General features: G+C 44.4%; 3 protein-coding genes and 1 long non-coding RNA gene across 7 annotated transcripts in view; 3 read left to right on the top strand and 1 right to left on the bottom strand.

The window, feature by feature from the left end:
• The window catches only part of colec10 (collectin sub-family member 10 (C-type lectin)), a gene marked incomplete at its 3' end in the record, with an annotated part of 13,221 nt that extends 13,031 nt beyond the window's left edge, over positions 1 to 190 (top strand). The window contains exon 8 of the mRNA XM_084471862.1: positions 96 to 190. Within this exon, the coding sequence (XP_084327988.1) occupies positions 96 to 190 (95 nt within the window). The remainder of the gene's footprint in view (positions 1 to 95) is intronic.
• mal2 (mal, T cell differentiation protein 2) lies at positions 35 to 7,514 on the top strand. Its single transcript, XM_084471693.1, has 4 exons — positions 35 to 479; positions 1,771 to 1,941; positions 6,529 to 6,729; positions 7,375 to 7,514. The coding sequence occupies exons 1-4, from the start codon at positions 363 to 365 to the stop codon at positions 7,444 to 7,446; spliced, it is 561 nt and encodes a 186-aa protein (XP_084327819.1). The 5' UTR covers positions 35 to 362; the 3' UTR covers positions 7,447 to 7,514.
• On the bottom strand, positions 6,742 to 9,349 carry LOC311351542. Its single transcript, XR_014636745.1, has 3 exons — positions 9,248 to 9,349; positions 7,344 to 8,850; positions 6,742 to 7,204 (listed from the first exon to the last, which is right to left on the bottom strand). It is a non-coding gene; the product is annotated as an uncharacterized lncRNA (long non-coding RNA).
• Positions 9,350 to 9,698: 349 nt separating this feature from the next.
• Positions 9,699 to 25,100, top strand: part of LOC311351540 (protein MTSS 1-like) — a 60,151-nt gene continuing 44,749 nt past the window's right edge. For all 4 annotated transcript variants that reach the window (XM_084471692.1, XM_084471690.1, XM_084471689.1 and 1 more), the window contains exons 1-3: positions 9,699 to 9,838; positions 12,146 to 12,207; positions 17,325 to 17,398. In XM_084471692.1, the coding sequence (XP_084327818.1) occupies positions 9,767 to 9,838; positions 12,146 to 12,207; positions 17,325 to 17,398 (208 nt within the window). In that variant the 5' untranslated portion in view covers positions 9,699 to 9,766. The remainder of the gene's footprint in view (positions 9,839 to 12,145; positions 12,208 to 17,324; positions 17,399 to 25,100) is intronic.

The following is a 25,100-nucleotide window of genomic DNA, read 5'->3' as shown; positions in this document are numbered from 1 at the left end:
CTCGCTCCGTGGACTGTTGGCCGGCGTACACAGCTCATAGGAAGTACGAAACCGGAAATTGCGTTGCAATAGACTGGGATAACGCTACAATCCAGGATCCTCTCTCAGCCTGGCTCCGATCAGAGCCGTTGAGAAGGAGAGACACAGGGAGTGGCCGCTGCACCTGCCCGACCAGTTTGAGGACACATGACTCCGGAGGAATTTCCCTGGAAGCCCATTTCTTATCTGGTGCGTTTTGTCCAAACGGAGGGCATCTGTGGATCTGGAAGCGGCCAGGAGCGAGAAGAGGAGGGAAAAGTAGGCCACTTATAGGGGATCCCGGGGGAATAAGGAGGAAGATAGAAGGAAAGAGTGTGCAGATAATGACGGAACCAGCTCCAAATCCCGCGGCCACTGCGTTCCCCTCGGCCACTATCTCTCTACCTTTGGGCCTGGAGATACTGAGGACGTATTCCGGAGCGCTTATATGTCTAGAAATTGTAAGTGATGCATCTTCTTTTACTTTTTACGGCAGTTTTCCTCTCATTTGCATGTATTAAAATGTGATTCCCATGGCACAGCCTACTGTTTGTCTGTCCAAAAGCCAGCCTGAAAGTAGGCTATTATAACAGATATATACAGTATATAACAGTTAATATAATGCATCCCTTTGTGTTTCACCCAATGATTGGTTACTTTTAAGGGTGATCATACAAGTAGCCTATATGCTTGGGAATGAATGTCATAGTTGAGAGACTGGAATTGCCATCTCTGATTGGTTCACATATAACTAAGCAACCCCGCGTTTAAACAAAGTAGTCCTATCAGTCCTCATCAAATAGCGTTCGTGTCACTGAACTGCGACCCAGGTGATGTGTTTAAAATTCCAAAATATTAATCATACTAGTCGACATGACATTGCACTACAAGAGATGAAATGATAATACATTACATTACATGATTTAGTAAAGGTTTTATCTGAAGGTCCAATCAAAAACTTTACAATCTAACTCATCTTACTATGCATCTGTCTGATAAGGTAAAGGGGTTAGCCTACAAATTAATATATAGGCACTACACTTCTACATTAATATCCCTCGACATAAGTTATGTTTTGGAGAATATGCTTCATTCAAATCGGAAAAATACTAAATTTGTACAGATTGTGTTGTTATTTGATATCAGGTTGATATCCGGCTCTATATGTCCTCTAACCTCCCTCCCTTTCGTTCCATATTCACCCCTGCAGGGGTTTAAATGTTCTGGGTGTTAAATATGTATGATGACCTTTTGTTGAACTACCGATTGTGTTCATGGTGTAAACTAAAACTATAAGGCTGGCAGTAAGCTGTCTCTCCCTTTGGGTACCATAGTGTTCATCCAGTACTCATCAGCCTTCAGTAAACCTTACATGTCAGTAGAAATAAGAATACCACTAAAGAAAGAGAAATTACATGCAGTAAATGAATCTCAAGATCCTTATAAGGTGCATTATGCACACACACAGACAGGTCGAGGAAAATTTACGTGGTCTTTAAGATCCATAATTAAGATAATAACTGGTTATTAGATAATACCTAATCAGTCATCATGACTTTTTCCACATATAAATAGTAATAATGTTCACACCATTACACGCTTCTCTTAATTCAAGTCAATTATTAGTATGTGGCAAAGTACCCAAATCAATACCACAACATCCATCCATTGGTGACCTGAAACGGGATACAGGTGGCAACTTGTTCTTAACAACAGTCTAAATGCGTTCCTAATGTCCTCCCTTCTCTGCAGGTGTTGGGGGGGCTGGTATGGATCCTGGTGGCTGCGTCCAACGTGCCCGTGCCTCTGTTGCAGGGCTGGGTGATGTTCGTGTCCCTTCTAACCTTCTCCCTCTCCTCTGCCTATCTGGCCATGCTGATCACCGGCCTGGCAGACCGCATCAACACGGACTGGAACGTCCTGGTATGGAAACGATGACGCACCGACTGAAGGATTTGTTCCTTGGTGAATTGTGTTGATGGAAAGGTTGCGAGTTGAACGTTGAAAACTTGAGCCGTACCCTGAATCTAAGTCAAGTGACATGAATATACAAATGCATAAACGTTACAAATACATCAATGTTTGGATCATAGCATCCATGGAGAGTCAATTCTATACTAACTTGACTGGGAGTTTGTAGTTTGATATTTTAGGTTTCGAAGTGTAATGCTGCGTTTATATGTTGGTGATGAGGAATTTTAAGGCGGGTCATTTTGGGATCAGTTAGGGAAATAGGTGGCGCCCAGTTTGTTGTGCAAGTATTATCACGCCTGATAATAATAGGATGATAGACAACTGTTAAACCTTTAGTAATTACGTCATTGAACATGGTTAAAAGCACACACATACACACACACACACACACACACACACACACACACACACACACACACACACACACACACACACACACGGATGCACTGAGACTGGCAAAGTACTTTGCTTCCTCCCGAGCTACCACCACGGAACCCAAACTCTAGGCCCTCATTTCCTTCCGCCGCAGTAGTGCCAGCAGCGTAGCTGTGTTGTTGTTTGTTCTTCGGTGCAACTTGAGCTTGTTGCACAACACCGTTACACACACACACGCACACATACACACACACACACATACACACACACACACACACACACACCACTACTCATATTCCAGGTTGTGAGACAGCTTTTTAAGACATAGCCCCAGAAAGGAAAATAGCTGCCTGACTAGGCCTTTGTTGTCTCAACAAAGCCGATGAATGGAAACTACAACGCTTCTTCGTAAAGGAGGTATTTATTGTCCTGCTCAAGACAAACGGTCACAGAGCAGCAAAGTTTTGCTCCACTAATTTCACTCTGTGGCTTGCAACAGGAGTGCTGCCTTCCCCCCACAGATAAGAAGGCCATGACACAGAACAAGAATTTAAATTGCATTTGAATATTTGCACATGCAATTACATATCTTATTTTATCACATACATTTATATTCTTAACCTTGACATGCCTTAGATTATAAGGCTACCTTTTAAAGTTTTGAATGTCTCAGTGCGGTTTTAGTCAAATGCAATTCCCTAAACCTAATCAGCCCAACCGCCTCAAACAGTTGATGGATTCCATTTACCAGTAGTGTAGACAGAAAGAAAACTTTACAAAGGAAACTTCATATTGAAAACTTCCCATCGAAAACTTCACAATGAAAACATCACAATGAAAACTTTGCAACCAAAACTTCCCATCGAAACCTTCACAACGGAAACTTTCCTGAGGCTTTGGCTGTGCCACAGGAAGACTGAATGTGCCAACAGCTGAAGCACAAAGGGACGTGGAAAAGCGCATTTTTAGGTATCTAAATAAACTCAGTGGCATGAGGCTCAACCATCCCTCCATTGGAGGCTATTTATTAACACATTAATAGTCAAATTTGAATTTGCCCTGCAGATGGGTCTGGAGAGGAGCAATACATTTCTTTCTGCTTCCGATACGCTTTTGCGGGAGCCAATCACCAAGTTGGCTTCTCTCCCTGGCTCACTATTGGCTGGTTTAACACAATGACGACAGGGACGCGACGGCAAGCAGCCAATTGCATACAGAGTCGCTTGAACTAGGCCCATTGATCACGCCTCTTGTGCTGAATAAAATTACAGCAGCCTCCCCAGACCAAGCTCAATCTATGATTGAGCTTGGTCTGGCAATAGCCAGGCTAGCACCGTGATGTTCTCAAGCCATTCTGCACTCAATTCATCGAATGATCGTTTATGGGAGAAAAATCTAAATGGAGTACCAATGCATACAATGCATGTGAATACAGTAAAATGTATTCACATGCATCATATGTATTTGTATTCTTGAATACATACAATGCATGGGGAAACAGTTAATTTTGCAGAACTGGCCAGGCATCTGTTTCAAAGTACAACATATGCAGTACACTGTGCAATATTATACAAAAATATATCACAAATAAAAGAAGGGAGTGTTCATAAAAATACAATAGCCGCATGCAAATGTAGAACCTCAATGATTCCATTCATTGAATGATGATGACAAAAATTTGTAGCCTGGATAAATGATTTGGCTCTGAATGACTATTACAGAAGTGCAACGGCAACCATAACTCTGTTTTTGACTTGTTTGACCATACAAACCAGGTCCCTCCCTTTGCCTTAGTAAAACTGTCAAGCTGCCTGCTTAAACACACAATAACCACAAATGACTAAGCCAGGTTCAAGCTAAAGGTCATTTTATTTCGCCCTGTGGTGGTTACGGATTAGTTATGCGCCCAGACAGCAGCTGGGCATAAACACTGTCAAACACAGAGCTCCTCTGAATCTCACAACAGGTTTCAATGTGTATCAGTACATATTATTTTGCTATTCTATCCCATGTATTGGCTGTAGAAGATGGTGATGTAAATGTTATCGGTTTATGTTACAACAGCATGTGTTTTAGCATCTGTAAGCCCTTGGTTGAGTCTCATACATGATATGACCATCCAGACACAGAGCATGACATAGTGAATTGATTTGTGACCTTCACCGTGACACTAAGCATGGTTGATACTGTCTTTGTTGACTCACTAAGTTCATCCTTTTACTGCCATTGACTTTCACTGTTGACTTGTTTCCAAGGTCAATAATTGAGGTCTGGAAAGCTTAACATGTATTGTGGAGCATCCTCTCACACCTCTTCTGGCAGCCTGCCGTCTATTCTAGGCCAAAGACTCATCAACCCAGTGGCATGAGGCCTGATTGTTTCTGCTCAGAGTCAGTGCAACTTACACAGGCTTAAAGAGTCTTAAAGAGAATATATCTGCCTGCAGTACAAAGTGGACTGCAATACGTATGGGGGAAAGCTTACCGTGGCTTTGTTTAAACACAGTCCTTGGCCTGATAAAAACCACAATGGACAATGAAAGCACTGAGAGTTCACTAATGTGAATACATACAATGCTTGTTAATTGTGTAGAACAGGAAAAGCAGCTGTCTCATAATATGGAGTACACTGTGCACCATCATAGTTATAAGTATATTCACAGTTAAAAATATAACGCCACAAATTGAAGAAGGGAGTGTTCCACACCACAGCCACATGCAAATGTAACACCTCAGAGATTGTTAGTGTCTCTGCACATGTAATGCAAATGTACTGTAAATTTGTGTCATCTAGTGTTAAGGGTGTCCCTTCTCCCAGGGTGCTGAGGGCAAGTACCCTTGTTTGTTTTTGCCCAAACAATGACTTCATGGGTGATGAGCTCAGACCAACAAAAAAAAACAAAAAAAAATGAACAAAGAACCGGCCTGTTGTCCCTGCCAGGCACAAAGCGTCAACAACACACACTGTCTCTCTCTCTCTCTCTTTCTGTCTCTCCTCTCTCTCTCTCTCTCTCTCTCTCTCTCTCTCTCTCTCTCTCTCTCTCTCTCTCTGTCTCTGTCTCTCTGTCTCTCTCTTTCTGTCTCTCTCTCTGTCTCTCTGTCTCTCTCTCTGTCTCTCTGTCTCTCTCTCTATGTCTCTGTCTCTCTCTCCCTCACGCTATCTCTCTCTCTGTCTCTCCCCCTCTGTTTCTGTATCCCTCTCCCTCACACTCTTTCTGTTTCTGTCTCTCTCTCTCTCTCTCTCTCTCTCTCTCTCTCTCTCTCTCTCTCTCTCTCTCTCTCTCTCACTCTCTGTCTCTCTCTGTCTCTCACTCTCTCTGCTCCCTCCTGCTGGGTCACTAGCTCAAGGTCAAATGAGTTAAGTCTATGTTAGGTGTAAGCTAACCATTATAAAAGATAGAAGATACATACACGCTTTTTGACAGAACAATTACTAATTTGAGGGAAAAAAAAACCGAAACCAGCACCTCAACGATTGTAATGCCTCTGCACTATGTAGTGCAAATGTACTGTAACTTGGCGATATGTCTGGTTGATCTCTGTGTCATCTAGTGTTAAGAGCGTCGCCCTGGGCTCTGGTAGAACATACATATACAAGCTTTTTGAGAAATAAATTACTAATTTGAGAGGAGAAACCTGAAACCATTCCTACTAGCAACAGAGGGGATTGGTTGAGCTGTATAAAGAAACAGAGTCAAACGTGTAGAAACTCTAAACCATACATTAAGAGACTATTGCTTGAGCCGTAAAATCAAAACATACTCAAAATACTGTCAAACCTGTAAAAACTGTACAAACCTGAAAAAACTGTAGAAAAATCAACCAATTGTAAGTCGCTTTGGATAAAAGCGCCTGCTAAATGCCGTCAATGTACATGTAAATCAAACTCTATGTTTAGTATATTGCCTCCTTGATGACTTGACTCTGTGATCGATTGAGCTCCCCTGTCGTCCCCTCCCAGGACGTGCTGTACCACCTGGTGGTAGCTCTATATCTTGTATATTTCCTCCTTGATGACTTGACTGGGATCGATTGCTCCTCCCTGCCCCCCCCCCCCCCCTCCCAGGACGCGCTGCACCACGTGGTGGTCTATATTTCACTAACTCCTTGATGCCTTGACTCTGTGATCGACTGCTCTTCCCTCCTGTGACTCCCCTCCCAGGACGTGCTGTACCACCTGGTGGCGCTGCTCTTCTACTTTGCGGCCTTCGTGCTGGAGGCGGCCACCACAGCGGCTAACGGCGGCGCCCACGTCAAGCTGCTGCCCAACAGCACTGAGACGGTCATGTGCATCACCTACCCCCGGGGCAACGTGTTCACCGTGCTGGACCAGCGGCAATACAGTATTAACGTGGCGGCCACGGTGAGTGCTGCTGCTGCTGCTGCCTCAACAGATCCCAGTTTCGATGCTGCGTTGGGGTTGGAGACAAAGACGCCCGCGTGACAGTGTGTTTGGGACAGAGACAAGAGAGGGTGTGAGAGAGACGTATTTAGAGAGAGAGAGACAGACAGAGAGAGTGAGAGAGAGAGAGACAGACAGAGAGAGTGTGTGTGAGAGAGACAGACAGACAGAGAGAGTGTGATGGAGAGAGTGTGTGTGCCTATGAAAGAAGAATGAAAACATGTATTTTTCCAGCTCAGTCACTGTTCATAACATTGCAGTCCTTAAAAAACACTTATTCGCGTGGCAGGCTCGACAGCACACAATGTTTGTCTGGCCTATGACTGGTTTAGTGTTGGTGGTGCCCAGTCCCGCCGTTCTGTCTCTGCCCTCATGTGAACTGGTCCCGCGGGCTTTTCATCTGGTCTCACAGATGGCCGTGTGCACACAGCATGACCTATAAAAGGATGGGAGGTTTCAATAGACATATTGAATACGGATTTCGAACTACCGACCGCACACGCGAATAGAACATCACCCCGAAATAAAACATTTGGTTTGTTGAGGACTTCAGATACAAAACGTAGCCGTCTAACCTTCCCTCTCCTTGTGTGTTGGTCCTTCCAGATATTCGCCTTTGTGGTGACACTGTGCTACGGCTGCAGCCTGTTCATGGGATTCAGAAGATGGCGGATGTGACCGAGAACCACCGCACTTCCGTCTCCCGCCGGCACCACCGTTGCATTGCTTTGTGTAATGAAGGTTTCAGTAACGTGATGATCAGTAACAATGTGCAGTGCTCTGGTTCATGTCATGGAGAGCTACTTGTGTTGGGCAGTACAGGTCGCTTCGTGTTTGGTTGTTACCTGAGTGGAAACGAGAGTATGCTTAGGTAACATATAACCAGAATAACCTGCTTAAATGATGCAAGCCAGTCCATTTTCACTGTCCTTGACCCTGTTACATGCCTAAATGTGAGAATATAGAGCATATAGAATATAGATCAAATCTTAATGCATATTTTGATAATTGATAATTGCTGTCTGACTCGTTCTTTGTGATATGTCTTCTTGCTTGACTGCCCTGTTACACAAACAATATTCGAAGGCAGCAGCACAGATGCATATTTTGACTAATTATGGAGATTTTTCATTTAAGATTCGCTGTTACCTACTCGTTTCATTTTTGTTTTGTTGTTTTACACAGTAGGTTTGGCACAGACCAAGTCCGCTTTTGATATTGTCCACTACCTCTGAACATGTGCCACTGTATCATTGACCAGGGGATGGTCACAAGTCATTCTACAGGTAACGAGGGACGCCCCCTGCTGGAAAGAACGTCAAAGACTAGGAGTCAAGCCCCGCCCACTTTGTTTGTTCAGGTGCTAAAAAGATTGTCCGCCGTGTACGTCTGCTATTATAATAGAGAACTATAATTATTGGATAACTGCACCTATCCAAAGAGGATTTGTGATTTAAATCTGAAAAAGATTTATAATGAACAGTCCCCGCCTCCCCTTGTGTCATAGGAATTTGGTGCAAAGGCAAAGTTCTTTGTACGTTGCTGCGGTGACCAACAGTTAAAAAATAGTTTGCTTTATTTACTGACTGATCATTAGATGATTTATTTATAAGTTTTCATTTGCACCAATTAACGATTCGCCATTTCATCTAGCTTTCTTATAATCACTTATATTCATGCTTTGTTCAGTTTTATAAAATGTATATTATGTTATTTTTGCCCTTTGCAAGGCGGTCTTCGCTGTGAATCTTAATAAATGAAATTTGAATAACAATCATGGAATACAAATTGTAGTTGCATCCTGTGACTAGTACTAAAGTAATACGAAATAATACCAGGTAGAAAATGGTTCATGTTAGGGGAATTATTATTTTCTAAGTTTATAAGAGGTCACGGTATGGTAGGACTACAGTTGAAATGATTTACAAATTAAGATAGCAGTTGCGGAGATGCACAACTTCCTTTGTATAAAGATGTTGACTCCTCGTACCTAATCTTATATGCCGTTTATGTACTTATCTTGGTGTCCTCGAGGTCAACCAAGTAGATGTCCTAGTTGTTCCAGATAGAAATGAATCATTCCTGAGCGGGATAATAGAGCACATTTGGTTATAGTTACACAGGTCAACCACTAGATGTCCATAATGAGTTATAAAACCAGATACGATTAAATTTGTTCTGAATTTATTCAGAATCTCATCTCTATTTTAATTAATTGAGTCAATCAATTTAAAGTCTAACGTCCATAAATGAAACAAACACCAACTAAGATTAGTGTACAATGAGTCTACTTGTTTAAACACTGCAGTCTACCATTCTTTCGTCTTCTATATTCTCATACTATATAAAACTACTTTAAACTATGTTCACCAAAATAGATTAAACAGAAGTTACAATTTCAGATCAAGGCATGTCAACTTCATGATAACAACTCGTGAACGCGCCTCTGTACTGTGTTGTGCGCGTCCGCGTCCCTCACCTCTTGCCTCTACTCGTCTGCCCCCTCCTTCTCCTACACACACAAGCCGGAGAAGGTAGTTCAATCCGAGGGGACGGAATCCATCGGAGTCCCAAACACTGCGGATTATCCTCGTCAAAAACTCTCTTACTTCACAAAGAAAATCCCGATATGGTTCCGTCCGCCGAGCCATGGATGTACACCGAGCGGCCTGGACCCGAGAGGCGGATTTAAAACGCTCTTTTCCCGCAACAGACGCGGACCTCTCGGCTTAAAGCGTACGACGGACGAAGAGGACCGCTGTTCTGAAGAGTGTGTTTCAAACTACTCCTGCAAAGCAAAGGGGCTACGTTTTCATTCGTGCTTTCGAGAAGAACTGTCGAGATAATCACGATTTAGTTGTTGGTGTTTTGTGTGATAATAACCTTTGCAACACACAGTCCAGCTGTTTTCTTTTATTTTGGAGGGGAGGGGGGGCTCTTGGAGAGCCGAGAGGGGGCTGACGACTTGTCGGACTGACCCTTGGAGTTGGTCCTGAAAATGGAGGCTGTGATCGAGAAGGAATGCAGTGCACTTGGAGGACTCTTCCAGACAGTGATCGGAGACATGAAAGTAAGGAAACTTTGCATTAAATGCGTCTTATCTGGGACACAATTAGGACCTTGAACCACCTTATGTTCTTCAGACAATTAAAACAGGACGAGTCCACAGGGGCCCGTACACTAGTCGGTTAATTGGATATTTTTTTTGTGTTTTTTAAACGTTGGTTTTGGATAGATATACAAAAGCATTGAATCATATAAAATAATATATTTAATAATACATAAATGGAAAATCGTAATAAAGTTGCAGTGATGATGATTTTCCTTCTAATAAAGTGTGGTATGTTATAGGTGAAAACCAGGCAAAGTAGTTAATTTGAATACTAAAGAACGCTTTTTATGCTGTTCTAATTACATTTACCTGCTTTTTTTTTATTGTGTTGGTGTTTTTGGCAGTGACCATTTAGGCCAAGCTAATCAAAAAAGTAGTGGTATGTGATTTTGGACATGTGGACATATTTTCTAAATGACTCCTCGGATGAGACCATTAAGGCTGTCTCATTCATCAGCTGTTGGCCACCTGGAGGAATCCTGGGAATGTATCTTGCAGGGTAGAAGATGACCCTCCGGAGTCTCACACTCTGACATGGGTGTAAATCAAATTGCCCCGGACTCGACTGGAGAGTCCCCAAAGTTAGTTAAAAAGGGCTCACCGACTTCAAACTGCGGGAATTCCCACATACATTCAACAGTATATTGATTAATAACTCTTGAATGATTCTTTACTATTTTTATTTCTTTACATTTCTTTATCAATTATTATGTTTTTGAATGTATCGCAAGTTTAGGATGAGTCTGTAAGATGGATTCTGAAAGCTTAAAAACAAGTGAGAACATTCAATTTAAAACATTAAACTACATTAAACCCCTGCGCCATCAGAGCTGGAGGATGGAGAGGTGGTCTGGTGTGCAGTTACCACAGTGCCTGCTGTCTTGTGGAACAGGCAGGCATACAGCAGACTAGATCAGTGCAGGTGGCCGACTCAGGCCAGGGGCAGATTTGACAGACATGAGAGATGAGTGTGTAAGGGTCAACCTGTGGCTTCGTGTTATGTTCCACAGCATGACAGGACATTCCTTACTTGGCGCTATTGGCGCATCAGCGAGAAATGTTACCAAGACGCATTGCCCCTGCTTCAGTGACACCTGTGAGCGTTCTGCTCTCCGTCTCACTGTAAAGATGATCGGTTCTGTTCTGTTCATCTCAGCCCAGAACCCAAAATACATCAAGCTTCCCGTGAGGGGCACACTGATTAAAGTAACTATTTTTATTGTAGGGAATCTTCTATCCATGACCCATTTTGAGGGCTAATATTGTGCAGTGCTCCGAAATGTAGGCTAGACTTATACCTCAATGATCTTAAGTTATGACTCATTGGCAGCCGGACGTTAAGTCAACTAGTGCAGATGAATGTAATTTGTATTAGCTGTTTTAACTTACTGTATCAATTACTATACCAATATTGGCTTAATGAAGTCAGCATCCGTTTAAGGATGTTTATGCTAAGTGCCTCCATTGGCTTCTGTTGGGATTATTGTTCCCTTTGTCTGCATGCACCTCTTCCAGGTTACCTGGTCTACTGGTTGGACTGGGTTTTAGGAAGTTCACCATAACCACAAATCACCATCAAAGATCCTATGAGTCATTATACATTTTCTCCAATGCACTTAAGTCTGTTGAAATGTGTCTAATCCAGGGTGTTTACCGCAGTGTGCCTGCGACACGTTGGAATTAAAGGGCCACAAGGCTTTTTGGGGACGATAAGTGACCCATAATGAGTAGCCCTGGCCAGCCACTTGGCCTTGTTGCACACATGCTAATCATCCTGCTACTGAGGTGTGTGTGTGTGTGTGTGTGTGTGTGTGTGTGTGTGTGTGTGTGTGTGTGTGTGTGTGTGTGTGTGTGTGTGTGTGTGTGTGTGTGTGTGTGTGTGTGTGTGTGTCTATTTAGCACATTTTCCGAGTTTAAGGGGACCAGTCGGTAGCACTGTTGCCTGTTTGTCCCCAGAGTTCTGGGTGAGAATCCACTCTCAGGTCAAGTCTGCATGTACTCCGAGAGCTAAAAGACCTCTGGTTCCGTCCCGCCACGCATCCTACGACAGCGCGGGCTAATCGGAGACCCCTAACAGGTGTGGCTGTCCAATTCACCAACATCATGCTTGGCATGCCCGCCTGCCTTGGGCGACAGACCTCAACCCCACTCCCCATGACTTTGACCAAGACAGAGGGGGTAAATAACACAGCTGGGCTGGGCGACTCGGTCTGTTGCATCTCTCCGACTGACCAACTGTACCTCCATCTGTGTTCCCCCCTACAGAGCAGCTATCCTATCTGGGAGGACTTTATCAGCAAGGCCGGAAAGCTGCAGTCTCAGCTCAGGTGAGTGCATCTGCGTGTCTGTATGTGTGTGTGAGTCTGTCAGTCAAACAGTCCCGCTGCAGGTACCTTTAGGCCGTGGAAAATCACCAAAGGCAAAAACAAGAACTGACAGATGTCGCCCTGCAGGAAAAATCCTCCTTAATGCAATCGATCAAATTTCACAATTTGTCCTGCCTCAGTTTGTGCCATTTGCTATGAGTAAACAGGTAGGTTATGTAAATGCTGGTTAAACTCCTACCTTGCCCTCAACGTGCCCACACACTCTGTTGCGTAACACCAATACAGACACAGCCCGTATTTTGTCCCTGTTCTCCTTCGTGGCATTTTCCACAAAGGAAAACGCGAGAATCCAGTCTCGAGTCCTTCTGCTCTTTGTGGCCTCGCACAATGGACCTAAGTGTCTGTGGCAGATTCCAGTGCCCGAATGTCCTCAGACAAACCCACAGTGACGGGTTATATAAAAGCACAAATGTCCTTCCAAAGCCTCATGCAGTTCACACCCCCCCCCCTTCTATCAAGTCTTCATTAGGACTGATTTTATTTTGTCCAATCAAAGAGCGGCCCGTTTATTGTACGGTCGCAAATTCCAGCACCCACCCTTTCCGATGTACTTTTTTTCTGTTCCTCGGGCAACAAAAGATGTCGGCGGCTAACAATGGCCGTCCATGTCAGCCACTTCTGCTAGTGGGCTTTAAGTGGCCACGTGTCCCTAGACAAACCACCGCTGACATCCCCCCTGAAATCGCATCGCATGGTTAACCCAGCCGCGGAAAAAATTCTGACGTGGCTAACTGTGTTCGACAGGTTTCCAGAAGGCTCCACGTGCACGCAGACAGACTTAGAGCGACAGTGGCACAAAGGCCTCAATGTCTTAACAATACCGCCCGGAGGCCTCACAGGCCAGTTCTACTCAGTGCCGAGCATTAGGACTGATTAACGGTGATATGTTAGTCCGGTCCCACCGTTGTTCCGGGGTTAAATATGTGACCTGGCTTTGCTCAACCTCTGTTGGGTATCTGAGGCCCGCAGCCCTTGTGTCTGTTTGGCACCGAGGTGTCACTGTCTGGAGACGGAGGAGATAGGGCATACAGTGTGTGTCTCCGTTTTGGAACAGGTGGATCCATCCTGGAAGTGTTTTCGGGTTTTAACGTCTGTGAGCGCTGTCGCATGGAGAACAGCCCACAGTCCAGGCAGGTTTATGGACTCCAAATTGCCTCGAATCCTTCAAATCCACATTACATGCATTTATTGCTTATGCTTTAGTACCTTTAAGTAAGAGCCTGGACTAAGCACTCTTGCCAGATTGTAACCTAGTTTTATGCCTTGGCTCTAATGGGCATGTACCTGGTGTCCAAACAGTCCGATATATTTGTTAAATATCTCAAGGATTTCTAACCGAGTGCCAAGAGCTGATCGATGCAGCCAAGCCTGATGCTGAGTCTAGTTATATTCACGCGAGTGTAGGTTTGCCAGCAGAAGTTTGCTGCAAGCCATACAAATATTTGGCCTATAAAACCTGTTGTATTCAACCGTCTCTATCGCTAGTTAACTGACTCCTTTTTGATAAGAATCTCAATTTGAAAAGCATCACAATACCCTTTGAATAAAATTGCCACGCCCCCTCCACCATCACCACCACCACTCACTTTCCCTCTCACACACACACACACACACACACACACACACACACACACACACACACACACACACACTGTGTTTAGAAGTGGCATATAAACCAAGGCTGCTGCTGAGTGGCCAACCACTCTGGCCAGAGAGTGTGTGACGTGTGTGTGACATCCTGAGGCGGGCCACCCTGTAATTTCCCCCCCTCTCTCAAAGCAGCTAGGAAGTCGACCAATTATGGTCTTTAGGCTGTTCTGTCATTTCTGGGGTACAAATAGGGTCTTTCAGCTCCGCGTACTGGTGACCAAACACACACACACACACACACACACACACACACACACACACACACACACACACACACACACACACACACACACACACACACACACACACACACACACACACACAGTGTGGAGTAGAGGGATGGGTGGAACACAAGTGATTTGATTTCTATTCAGACTCCTTTCAGCCGCTCTAAGTCTTTGGTCTTTCTGAGGGGTCAGGCTGGGCACAGCTGTGTCCGCTGCTGGCTCTCCAGCAGACCTTTGAGCCTCCTGTGGGTTTCAAGGATTCAATACAACCACTTGAAGTAAATCCCCCCACACAAACACACACACACACACACACACACACATAGAGACACACACTCTCTAATATTCATCTCCTACAACAACGTCCCTTTCAAGACGACCTGATATAGATCAGCTTGCCCTCTGATTGGTTAAGTGTAGCTTGTCCCAGCGCCGTGACAGGGTCGTCGTCTACATATGTATAAGGCGAATGTGGGAGTTTCGATTCCGTAGTCATAACTAGATAATTGCAGAGTTATGCCTTCATGCCACTGAGTGTATATTTAAAATTATAAGGGGTGCGTTGCATTTCATCTCGTCGTCGGGTAAGTGGATTTCCACATGGAAGTGGAAATCTCTGTTGTCTCTGCGTCAGACTGGAGACTGGTGTTTCGCTCCACTGCTGTGTTGGAGCGTTCATAGCAGCTCCCGCACAATGGGATGATGGTTGGAAAGCCACACTTTGCAAAAAAAACAGTGTTTGTGCCAACTGGTACAACTCGACACTGCACAGTGTAGTGTAAAACAAAAATAAACCAAAAAAGATATTGTATATATTGCACGCAGTTGCAGCGAAGGAGGCATGTAAGTAGAGGTTCACCAAGCTTTAAATAGGTGTGTGTGTGTGTGTGTGTGTGTGTGTGTGTGTGTGTGTGTGTGTGTGTGTGTGTGTGTGTGTGTGTGTGTGTGTGTGTGTGTGTGTGTGTGTGTGTGTGTGTGTGTTCATTTTTCATCAGTGGGAACACACCCAGGCCCCTTGTGGTAACTGGTCAGCCCCTTGGGCAGACCCCGACATCATGTGTCACCATTCCTTGTTGCCATGATAAAGGAACTGCTTGTCCATTCAGCAGTGGACCTGCGGTTCACAGGTAGCGTTTCTGGTCTTCGTTTCCTTCCCTTTGCCCCTAGCTCCTTAAGACACGGAGCCGGCGAGGAATGAGGTGAAAGTGACAGACTTTGGCTGCTCTGGTACAATGCATTTCTCTTCTTTTATGTTTGTTGTTCAACGTCACCTTCTGACGTAGCATGGACTTGACCTAAGCTAAGCTAAGCTTGATAGATCACCTCCTTATTGTGGTTTACCATGGTTTAAATTTCCTGTACTGAATATGTTGGTTACATGGGAACCTGGGTTCTGGTATGTCCCATTCAACTGTCCTGTTATGCTACCCCGTGCTGTTTAGTGTGTTCATCGTTGGAACGATGAACGCATATGAGTTGAAACGTAATATTTCACAGCACTAAGGCAGCGACACCTTGTCACGAGATGAAACATCACTCACGGAGAGGAAAAACACTGCATTATTCCCTCAGCTGTAACTGAACAACATTTCGCTGCGAGGCACACATGCCATTGATAGCCTCAGATGGAACCAAGATGATGGTGCAGGCTTACAATCTGCAGACAGGTTCTTCCCTCAAGGATCAACTAAATCTCTTTAACCTAATTTATAGTTTTTCTATATGACGTGCATCATGACGAATGAAAGGGTGCAGACCTCGTAGTCATTAAGCAATGGTTGAGTGAGGAGCCTGGGTTACATGTAGGAATCGTCTGAGCGACGATACACCTTTTCAAAGTTTTGTGGTTGTCTCAAGCTCTGGCTGTCATGGAACAACCCAACATGAGAAGTGGTTACTCCGAGCTTTTAACTCAATAAAAGTGTCCCATGTAACTGCAATGGGGGAACACTCAAATTTAACTCGATTACGAATGAAAATCGTAAATATAGTATCACAGTAATGAATGACTCTACACACTCAACTACTATTATACTCTTGAATATATTGTTTTGACACAGCATTGACTTAACATTATGTGCTAGAACTCAAACAGGCAGACGTTTAACATCCACTTCAATAGCGACCTCCTAAGCACAGTATGTAGTCAGGTCTATCTGTGCCACGTTTATAGTGCCATGACAACATCCGCATATACATGCTAGCTATCAGGTAAATCAACCTTTTACTGTCCTGTAAAGGCTGCATATCTGCAGAGCGTATGGAAATTCACAGGTGCCTGTAGTAGGTGTCCTATCTGGCCAGTGGAAAGTGTCAGCGGCTAAGCAAACAAGGTCAGCACAAACATTGTGGCCCAAGTTTGCCATGGAAAATGTTGACACTTTATGTCAACTAAAAGTTCCTCCCTTGGTTCCTTCATTGTTGTTCCCTATCGCTGCATGCAATGCTTTTAAGGGACCTTAATGTTTCTACTGGTTGGCTAAGGTGTCCCTTAGGTCAGACCGGCACATACTTCACGGATTTGTCATCGTCAAGTTTAACTTGTAACTTTTAACATTGTCAAGTTTAACTTTATTGTACTTTAATTGTGATTAGTGTTTGTAGTCAGGAAAGGACACACACGTTTCATCTCCACTTCCACTGGCTAGATGCGTGTTGCCGTGGAAAGCAGGTCTTGAACACTGCAGTGTGCTTTGGGCTCTAGACCGCTTGAATCGGTAGATCTCCACCTATAGGTGAAGGCCACCGTGGGGATTGGTAGTCTCACCGGTGTTTAACACTCTGCCAAGGAGCCACCATCTGAAGAGCATCTGGTATCTGATGGGGAGCTCACATTCCACTGATAGTGTAGCGGCAGCTTGTGACAGACACAACACAACCGCTCCATTGTAGAGCTACACATGCATACGTACGTGCATTGGTGCTTCACACGATTCTTTACATAGAGCTGCTGTTGACAACAATGTTCTGTTGGCCCAAGGCTAGGCAAACCCCAACCCTATGTCATCACCGCTGTAAACTAGCCATGGCAGAACTCTGACCCCGTCGGGTGTGTGTGTTCACCTTTGCCGTGACATATTGTGCGCACATTTTCCTTTGTCTATTTTTTTTATTTAATGACAGGGAATAAGTTTTTTCGTGTGTTCTAACTTTTCTCTGTTCTCCCCTCTCCCTCGACAGAGCCACGGTAGTTGCAGCGGCAGCCTTCCTAGATGCCTTCCAGAAAGTTGCCGACCTGGCTACCAACTCACGAGGTAGGGATAAGGAAAAGTGTGTGTGTGTGTGTGTGTGTGTGTGTGTGTGTGTGTGTGTGTGTGTGTGTGTGTGTGTGTGTGTGTGTGTGTGTGTGTGTGTGTGTGTGTGTGTGTGTGTGTGTGGTTTCCAAGCAGCTGGCAACTTATCCACTTATCCTTCAAACGACGCGTCCCTGTCTCTGACCTGGAGGGCTCTGCCGGGGAGGCAAGCGTGATGGTCAGCGCTAAATGGATTTCCACTCTCTCTCATGGTGCATCACGCGGGTTTCCCTGCCAGAGTTTGAGTGCTCACCCTTCGCAGAATTCTTGCTCAGTATAATTCACTCTGCATGTTTGTGCACGCATGAGAGGTGAAACCTTAAAATAAAAAATAAAAACTGACATAGTAAGTCGGGCTTTTCCTCAACCTGACTGATTTTCAGACAGAATGATGACCGGCTGAACGCTAGTCACGTTCTTGAGGAGATCCACCGCTGAGATGGAAAGATTTGGAGAGAGACAAAGCCTGAGCGATTAGATCGCTCTCTCCCTGTCCCTGGCGTTGACACCCCGCTCCGTTCTATTAATAGGAGGTGAGACAGACGCAGGCATTCATCACTTCACACCAACGACAGGCACTGCGCACTGAGAGTTCTGCCTCCTGTCACGCCGTGTTTAAGTGTTTGATTAAAACGATGAGGCCGGTTTATCTCGTTCACTCGTTTGTTGTTGTTCGCTCTCGCTCTCGCTCTCTCTCGCTCTCTCTCTCTCAGCACGCCCCAAACATATGTACCTAAACATGCTAAGTCATGCCTCCGCTGCTGTTCTAAGCTACAGACAGTATTGTGGGAGGAGAGCAGTGACACGCGTGGTGTTCACTGACAGATGCAGATGATTGATTAGTTTGACAGGGGAACAAGGGTTTATTTTTATGACTCTGAACGTGAAGGCATTGTTGTATACTAGTATATGCTTTAGGATGGACGGGTGCTGCTTATTTAGGACATTCTATCCCCATGTCATCAGTAGTCTGAGCTACACCAACCCAAACACAGACATGGGACACAAAGTCTCGTTTACCCATGCCTGCACACAGGCAAAAACAGCCAGGCACACCTGTTTGACTAATAGGTGTTTTTCCTCTGATAGGGGTATGGGAATTAGTGCAATGATTAAAGTATTTTTTTAGTTGTGGAAGCTGAACGCTATCATTGCGGTCATACTGTCTGCCGGAGTAGCAGAGAGGCAATGTGCAAAGATCCTTTGTTAAGAGTGTAATTTTGACACTGCATCTGTGATCTGTGTTATAGCAGCAGTCTGATCTGCCGCAATTACCCTTTTGTCTGTCTTCAAGAGTAACCTACCATTAAAATCAGGCTAAACAACAGATTCTGGTGAAACATGTAATAGCCGTTTTTCTGATGAATGATGTGAAGTGACGTCACTTGTCTTATGGTAGGTAGTCACTAGTTTAACCAGGAACCAATCCTCATGCTTCGATTGATGCAAAACGAAGCTTGATTTTTACATTCAGGGTGTTTTTTAAACCCTAGTTTCATTAGGTGGTACATCAGGGATGCATTAATGAACGGTGTTGCGATTCTCTGGGTTTCACACAGAATTACCGATGTATAATTACATCTGTGAGGTGATAATAAGTGTATATACGCACCCCAGACGCTACCCCTGATATATTTGGAATTAGGTGTGATCCGAAACGCTTTACACATTCGGAAAACACGTACGCATTAGCGGAAAATCCAAATGTTCTCCAAATGTAGTCGGCCACCACTTTAGCCATTTCCTAACTTTCCTGTTGAGAAATCCAGGTAATTATAGGTATTCCTAGAACCATGTTGGGTCAACTATGGGAGTTGATGTGGTGACTCTAAGCTTGTTCACATGTGCAAAATTCTAAGAACGATTGGTATGTAACGACAGAAAACCCCTTACCGTTTGAACACCTCGGAAAATAACTGCTTACACAGATTTCCAAACTTTCTCTGTGAGCATTAGTTTGATTGCCCCTCCGCAGAGCTGTGTGCCTGTGGCCCCTGGACTTTCAGTCGAATGGCCCTGAAATCTCACGTCATCGGCTGAGGCCTCCAGCAGACAAATGTTTTAGGGAAAAGATGTAAGAAGAGAAGGAAAAATTAAAGAAATAATTTATCATCTCGATACGCTCTTGTCTTGCAAACGACGGATCGCCTTCGGTTACTTTGGGCTTTGTAAAGATCGGCTTACCATATTGTTCACTTCAAAGTAAAAGCGCAGGATTACTTCACAAAGACATCACATCTGTTGGCTGGTGAGTTTCTGCGTTTGTTTATGTGTGTGTGTGTGTGTGTGTGTGTGTGCACGTGTTCCTGAGGGTTACAGTTGCCTTTATGTTCTGAAGCCACCTGCCCAGTTTGGGAGGAGATCAGATAGCCCACAGTACAGAGGTCCTGCATCGCACACACTGCACTACTAGCCACCAGACAGCTAACAACATGCTCCCCATAGTAGCTTCATGCTAGAGCCATTCAAAGAGACGAAACCAGAGACAAGATATCTCTAAAGTTCCCCCCCCCACCTCCCAACAGTTGTCAATGAGAACAAAGCGTCCATCTTTCTTTGTAGTACTTTTTTTACAATAATTTCAAACCCTCTCGTGTTTTGACTCTCGTCAAGCTAGTTAACTGTAGGATTATGACTTGGCGTCTCTTCAGCCCGCATTCGTCTGAATGTTTATTGATGCGTTATCTAGAAGAATCACGAGACCAGCTGGAGTCTTCAAAAGGAGAATCAAAACAAAGCAAAAACAAAGAAGAATTAATGTTAGGTTTTCCATGAGCGGTTTCCTTAAAAAAATGTGTTTTTAAGTTAGTTAGTCCACTATTTCTCTTACACAGCCAAAGTCTAATAGGTCTATTTTACCTTCTTTCACAAGTCAAGATACACGTTTTCCTCCAGTTTATACCATCAATGCACAAAATAGGTGCTAGATAGGTGCTAAATAGAATCTGTACCAGGGTCCATCTCAGTACCATGGGATTCCAAGGAGCCTTTATGGTATGAAGTACAAAACGGGCTGATTTTCAAAACCAAAGAACAAAGTCTGTTGGTGCACTTGATTCAGATACAGGTCGTCAAAATGCAACATCAACTTTTTTTATATCATCCAATTTTTATTAGCCCTAATATACCATGAAACAAACATCCATCATTTCATAACATCCTTTGATGGCCTACAGTCTTGTTCTTAGCTATCAGAAAATAAGCACTGGAAGCTAAATAAATTCACCCGTAATAAAATATAATTGGATACCATAAAAATATGTGGCAAGACATCTTCCAACTATCTAATCGTCAATCTGCGATAGCATCAAACTAGTTCACAAATGACTATGAATATAAAATATGTAAATTAATTATTAAAATATTTTAGCAGTCAGCAGTAAACAAACAACAACCTCAGCGTGTAATTCTAAGACCATAGTTACAGGGAGTCGTACTTTACTGCAGCATACCTGCTAGCATGCTACTAATGAGCTAGGCAATAATGAGGCAATTTCATTAGCCCACAGGCAAAGTATCACTCTAACTAGGTCGACATTCAGTTTTAATGATTTTTCTTGCATGCAATTTAGTAAACAATGCCTGACTGCACTTGGCATCATTTGTGGGTAAAGAGATTGGGTTGGGCATCGAATTAGCTAGCGATTCCTCCACACAAAGAAAGGTGTTTCCTTGAAAATGCATGCATTTGGGGGCCTTTCACTTTTCCGACTGCCTCCAAGGATATAAAAGGGTTTAGTGGAATAAAAGGACTGGAATGCTAAGTACAGAATGTTTTGAATCGGAGAGAAAGGACATAAGTTGCTGGACAAAGGACTCTATCCCTGTTTTGTATTCTATTATCCACAGTCTATTGGAATGGATTACCAACCTGTACCTCCAACAAATACAAACATTATAGATGAATACACACACACAGGCACAAACACACATGCTTAATTAGGCATGGAATACACATGGGCATAGGAGCCATTATGACATCTACCACCTGATATCTCTGCGTGGTCCATGGTTCATCAGACAGGTCCAACTTCAATCAACTCTTCCCACTTTTTTGCTTTGAATACATTTGAATGAGCTCTTGGCCCTGACATCTCCTTAATAGATGTTCCTTGTTGCGTTCTGCTGTATAGCTGCACAAATGGCCGTTGTTAATTCGACGGACAAGCCGCTTCATGGTTTTTGTTGGTGCCTCTGGTTGTGAATTGATTGTTTTGAGCTAAGTGACAAAACGGACATCAGCCACATTCTTTAGATGGCTCAAAAGCCATGAGTGACGATTGACAGAAAACCCCTTTCTAGACAATTTGCGTTGATGAGAAGGGCTTTTCAACCGAGCACTCCAGAGGTGGAATACACAGAACGATTTATCTAACATAATCAACAGACGACATTACATCACATAACATTATTTTCTTTCCCTTTTCAAGGGGATGTGAAATGCTTTGACAGGCAGCCTATCTGCAGCAAACCACAGCTTTACAAGAAGCGACGCCACACGACACCTAACGTGAACACACACACACCTCGTCGTAGAGAATAGTGAGTGGACACCGAGAGTGAGAGAGACTTTAAGAAACACCTGAGCTCAGGTGAGGTGGCGGTGAGGATGATGTCACCTTGTCACACCGGCACAAAGAGGCGCCGTCACACTCGCCCACAGGGAGAACGAGCGCTCCTCTGTGTTCTTAAGTTAACATCAGTAATTTGGCCCGCGGCGGAAGATTAGCTCGAAACCTAGAGCGTATTCTCATTCTGCGATCTGATGGGCTGTCCCCTCTGCACTAAGTCCACTCACTCGTCAGTCGAGGTCGGGCGTGAAGGAACACACCTTTCACTTTGTTTTCGCATACCCTCTTTCTATTCTGTTCTGATGGTTGGCGCTTTTCCCGCTCTAAGCGTTTAATTATTGTTGTTATATATACAAGTTAATTAGTTTAATCCGTTTGCCAGGCCAACGTACACTCACAACGTACCCTTAAAACGGTTGTGCATGTGGTCGGTTGGTCTTAAGTATGCTTGCATACCTTGTTTTTTTTTTATGACATTTTCCTTTCTTCTTCTAGCGAGCGATATCCCTCTTGCTTTGGAGCAGATCATATTTTCTTTCTCTGTGTATTATGTGTCTTTCTCTGCGTGTGTGGGTCTGTGTTTGTGTCTGTGTAAGGCCAATTAACTCTAGTCTCCCATTCCTACGGGCCACCTGTGTGTGTGTGTGTGTGTGTGTGTGTGTGTGTGTGTGTGTGTGTGTGTGTGTGTGTGTGTGTGTGTGTGTGTGTGTGTGTGTGTGTGTGTGTGTGTGTGTGTGTGTGTGTGTGTGCGCCTGTGTGTGGTATTCTACCCAGTAGAGACCGCGGTGCCCCAGCTGGCCCAAAGACCACGGGCGCGGGGGATGAGGTCAGCGCTCTAGGAAGTGGAACAGACAGAGTGGGTCAAGGGAGAAACAGCCAGGCCGGCGGAGAATGTGTGTGTTTAGCTTTGGGGTATATAGTATAAGATCAGGACACGTTTGGAAGTAACGCAGAGAAAAGGAGAGTTAAGTCGTTCACTACCGAATCAATACCTGAAAGAGTTTATTCAAAATATAATTAAGGGTTCAGTACACTAATTTGCAATGGCGTGTGTGTGTTGTGTGTGTGTGTGTGTGTGTGTGCGCTCACGCACGTCTCTATGAAAAGATGAAAATGTATATTTCCAGCTCAGTCAATGTTCACAACAATATCGGGTGTGTGTGTTCATTCATGCTTTCATATCTCCGTGCGCCAATGCGTCAGTGTGTGTGTGTGTGTGTCTCTATGTGCGTGTGTTCATGCATGCGTCCATGTTTCGGTGTGTTGATGCACCAGGGTCCTGTCAGCAGCCCCAGCGTCGGGTCTGCCCGGGCTTGTCAGATGCTGTGGGGGCTCCGGTGTGAACTGCGTGACTGTGGAGACTTGTTAGAATCGCCCGGGTTTGGGGAAAAACGTTTTTTAAGGGCTCCTCTAACTGCACCGAGAAACTTGATAAGGGCAAACCCTAGCAGAGCAACAACAGACTTTATTTTTTTTTCCCAGTATTAATTCCGAACAGGAAAGTATTATTTATTCAGGCCACATTAAGTATGGATGACGCAAATACATATTCATTAACCCACCCAGCACCATCAGCAGAGCGGGACTTTTCTCCCGCCCTTTTTAACGCGGCCTCCGGTCGGCCCCCCCCCAAAAAACCGACTGCAGCGCGTGAAGCTAATTCCCAGTGTGCTCCGGAAACGCTGGGCTTGCTCCCAGCGGCGTTCCGGTCCTCCCGAATATCTAACCAAAGCCCACGCTGTGAAAGGCACACACTTAGAGCCCATGATGACGGGGTGAGCTGCCAGTGTTTTGCCCGGGTAAGCTGTCGTCTCTATGCTGGCGTAATTACCCCTTGGTCCCCCACTAGGAAGGGGCAGCCTGGGTTTTTACTGAGGTAGCACCAAGCTGGAATTAACACTACATGCAGTGAATAACTTTTACTGGCTAATACTAATAGCATTAGCATTTGGCTAATTAGCAACACAAATGAGACATGCATGGCTGATTTACCAGTATGAGTGAATTTAATGTATTCAATTGTACAATCTCAGGATGTTCGGCTATTGCAGCTAAGAGGAAAAGAGATGCGGGCCGATTGTTTAAAACTAGGTTGATAAGTTTGAACCATTTAATGGTAATTTCTACATTCAACATGGCATACTCATATTCTTCAATTGATGGTAACTGTGGGCATTGCTGTCGGACCAAAATGGCACACTCCATCTGACAATGGGTAGGTTACGACCACGTTAACGTCCTCTATACTGCCCCACATTCCTCCGACCTCTCCTCACCAGTAGTTATTACTCCCTGACCTCAACACTTGTCCTTCCACACGCCATGCGGCCTCCCCTGAATCACCCTGAGCCCTCCATCACACAGGCCGCGGACACACTAATGGTGTTTTCTGCTCTTTAAGTGGCCACTGTCTTGGCTGGGCCTTCTCCCCTCCCCTTGAGGAATGACTTGGTTCCACTCGCTCATTGTGTGCCTGCAATGATGAGGTCAACACATGGCAGACATATGCAGCCCGTTCCGCAGCTTCAATTACCATCTATTCCAAGGTTCAGCTCACTGTATAGGGAGTAATGATAATATAAAACCACCCTTCAATAAAGCCAAGGGTCCATGGCAGATTTAGTGGGTTATTGGTGACCTGGGGTGTCTGCAGTTCAAACTATTACGATTATAAGACGTGCCAAAGAAAGGGCAATTCTTTACAGCTGCTTTTTTTCTCTTGAGGTTGATTAGTGAATAAACAAAGCGATGTCTAGCACTTTGAAAAGCGTAACCCCTTAACTCCACAATGCACATGTTGCTATCGGTATAGGTAATTCTGGAGTGTCCCTGAATTAGTATTCCAGACGCGAGTCAAGCCCCCTGCAGGCATCTGGTAATACAGTTAGGATTCTTCAATGGGTCGCAGTGTTTCTGCTGTAGTCGTTTCACAAGGCCTGCTGTTCTCAGTTTTCTACGCCCATCACTCAAATTCACAACTGCTATATGCTCACCGTTTGGGTAGATCCAGGAAGAAAGATGGGAGCTTTAGATAGAGGGCCGAACATGCTACCTGATGTCAAAGAAGCCATATTTCATTGTTTTCCCCTTAA

The sequence above is a fragment of the Micromesistius poutassou genome, assembly GCF_964030765.1.
Source record: "Micromesistius poutassou genome assembly, chromosome: 8".
NCBI classification, from domain to species: Eukaryota; Metazoa; Chordata; class Actinopteri; order Gadiformes; family Gadidae; genus Micromesistius; species Micromesistius poutassou.
This window is presented reverse-complemented; position numbering and strand designations above follow the sequence as displayed.

Bases quoted from the DNA above. Each gene is read 5' to 3' on its own strand.
- mal2 (XM_084471693.1), top strand. From the start codon at position 363: ATGACGGAACCAGCTCCAAATCCCGCGGCCACTGCGTTCCCCTCGGCC. The intron at 1,942-6,528 runs GTATGGAAACGA...CTCCCCTCCCAG, and splicing joins ACACGGACTGGAACGTCCTG to GACGTGCTGTACCACCTGGT. The intron at 6,730-7,374 runs GTGAGTGCTGCT...TGGTCCTTCCAG, and splicing joins GTATTAACGTGGCGGCCACG to ATATTCGCCTTTGTGGTGAC.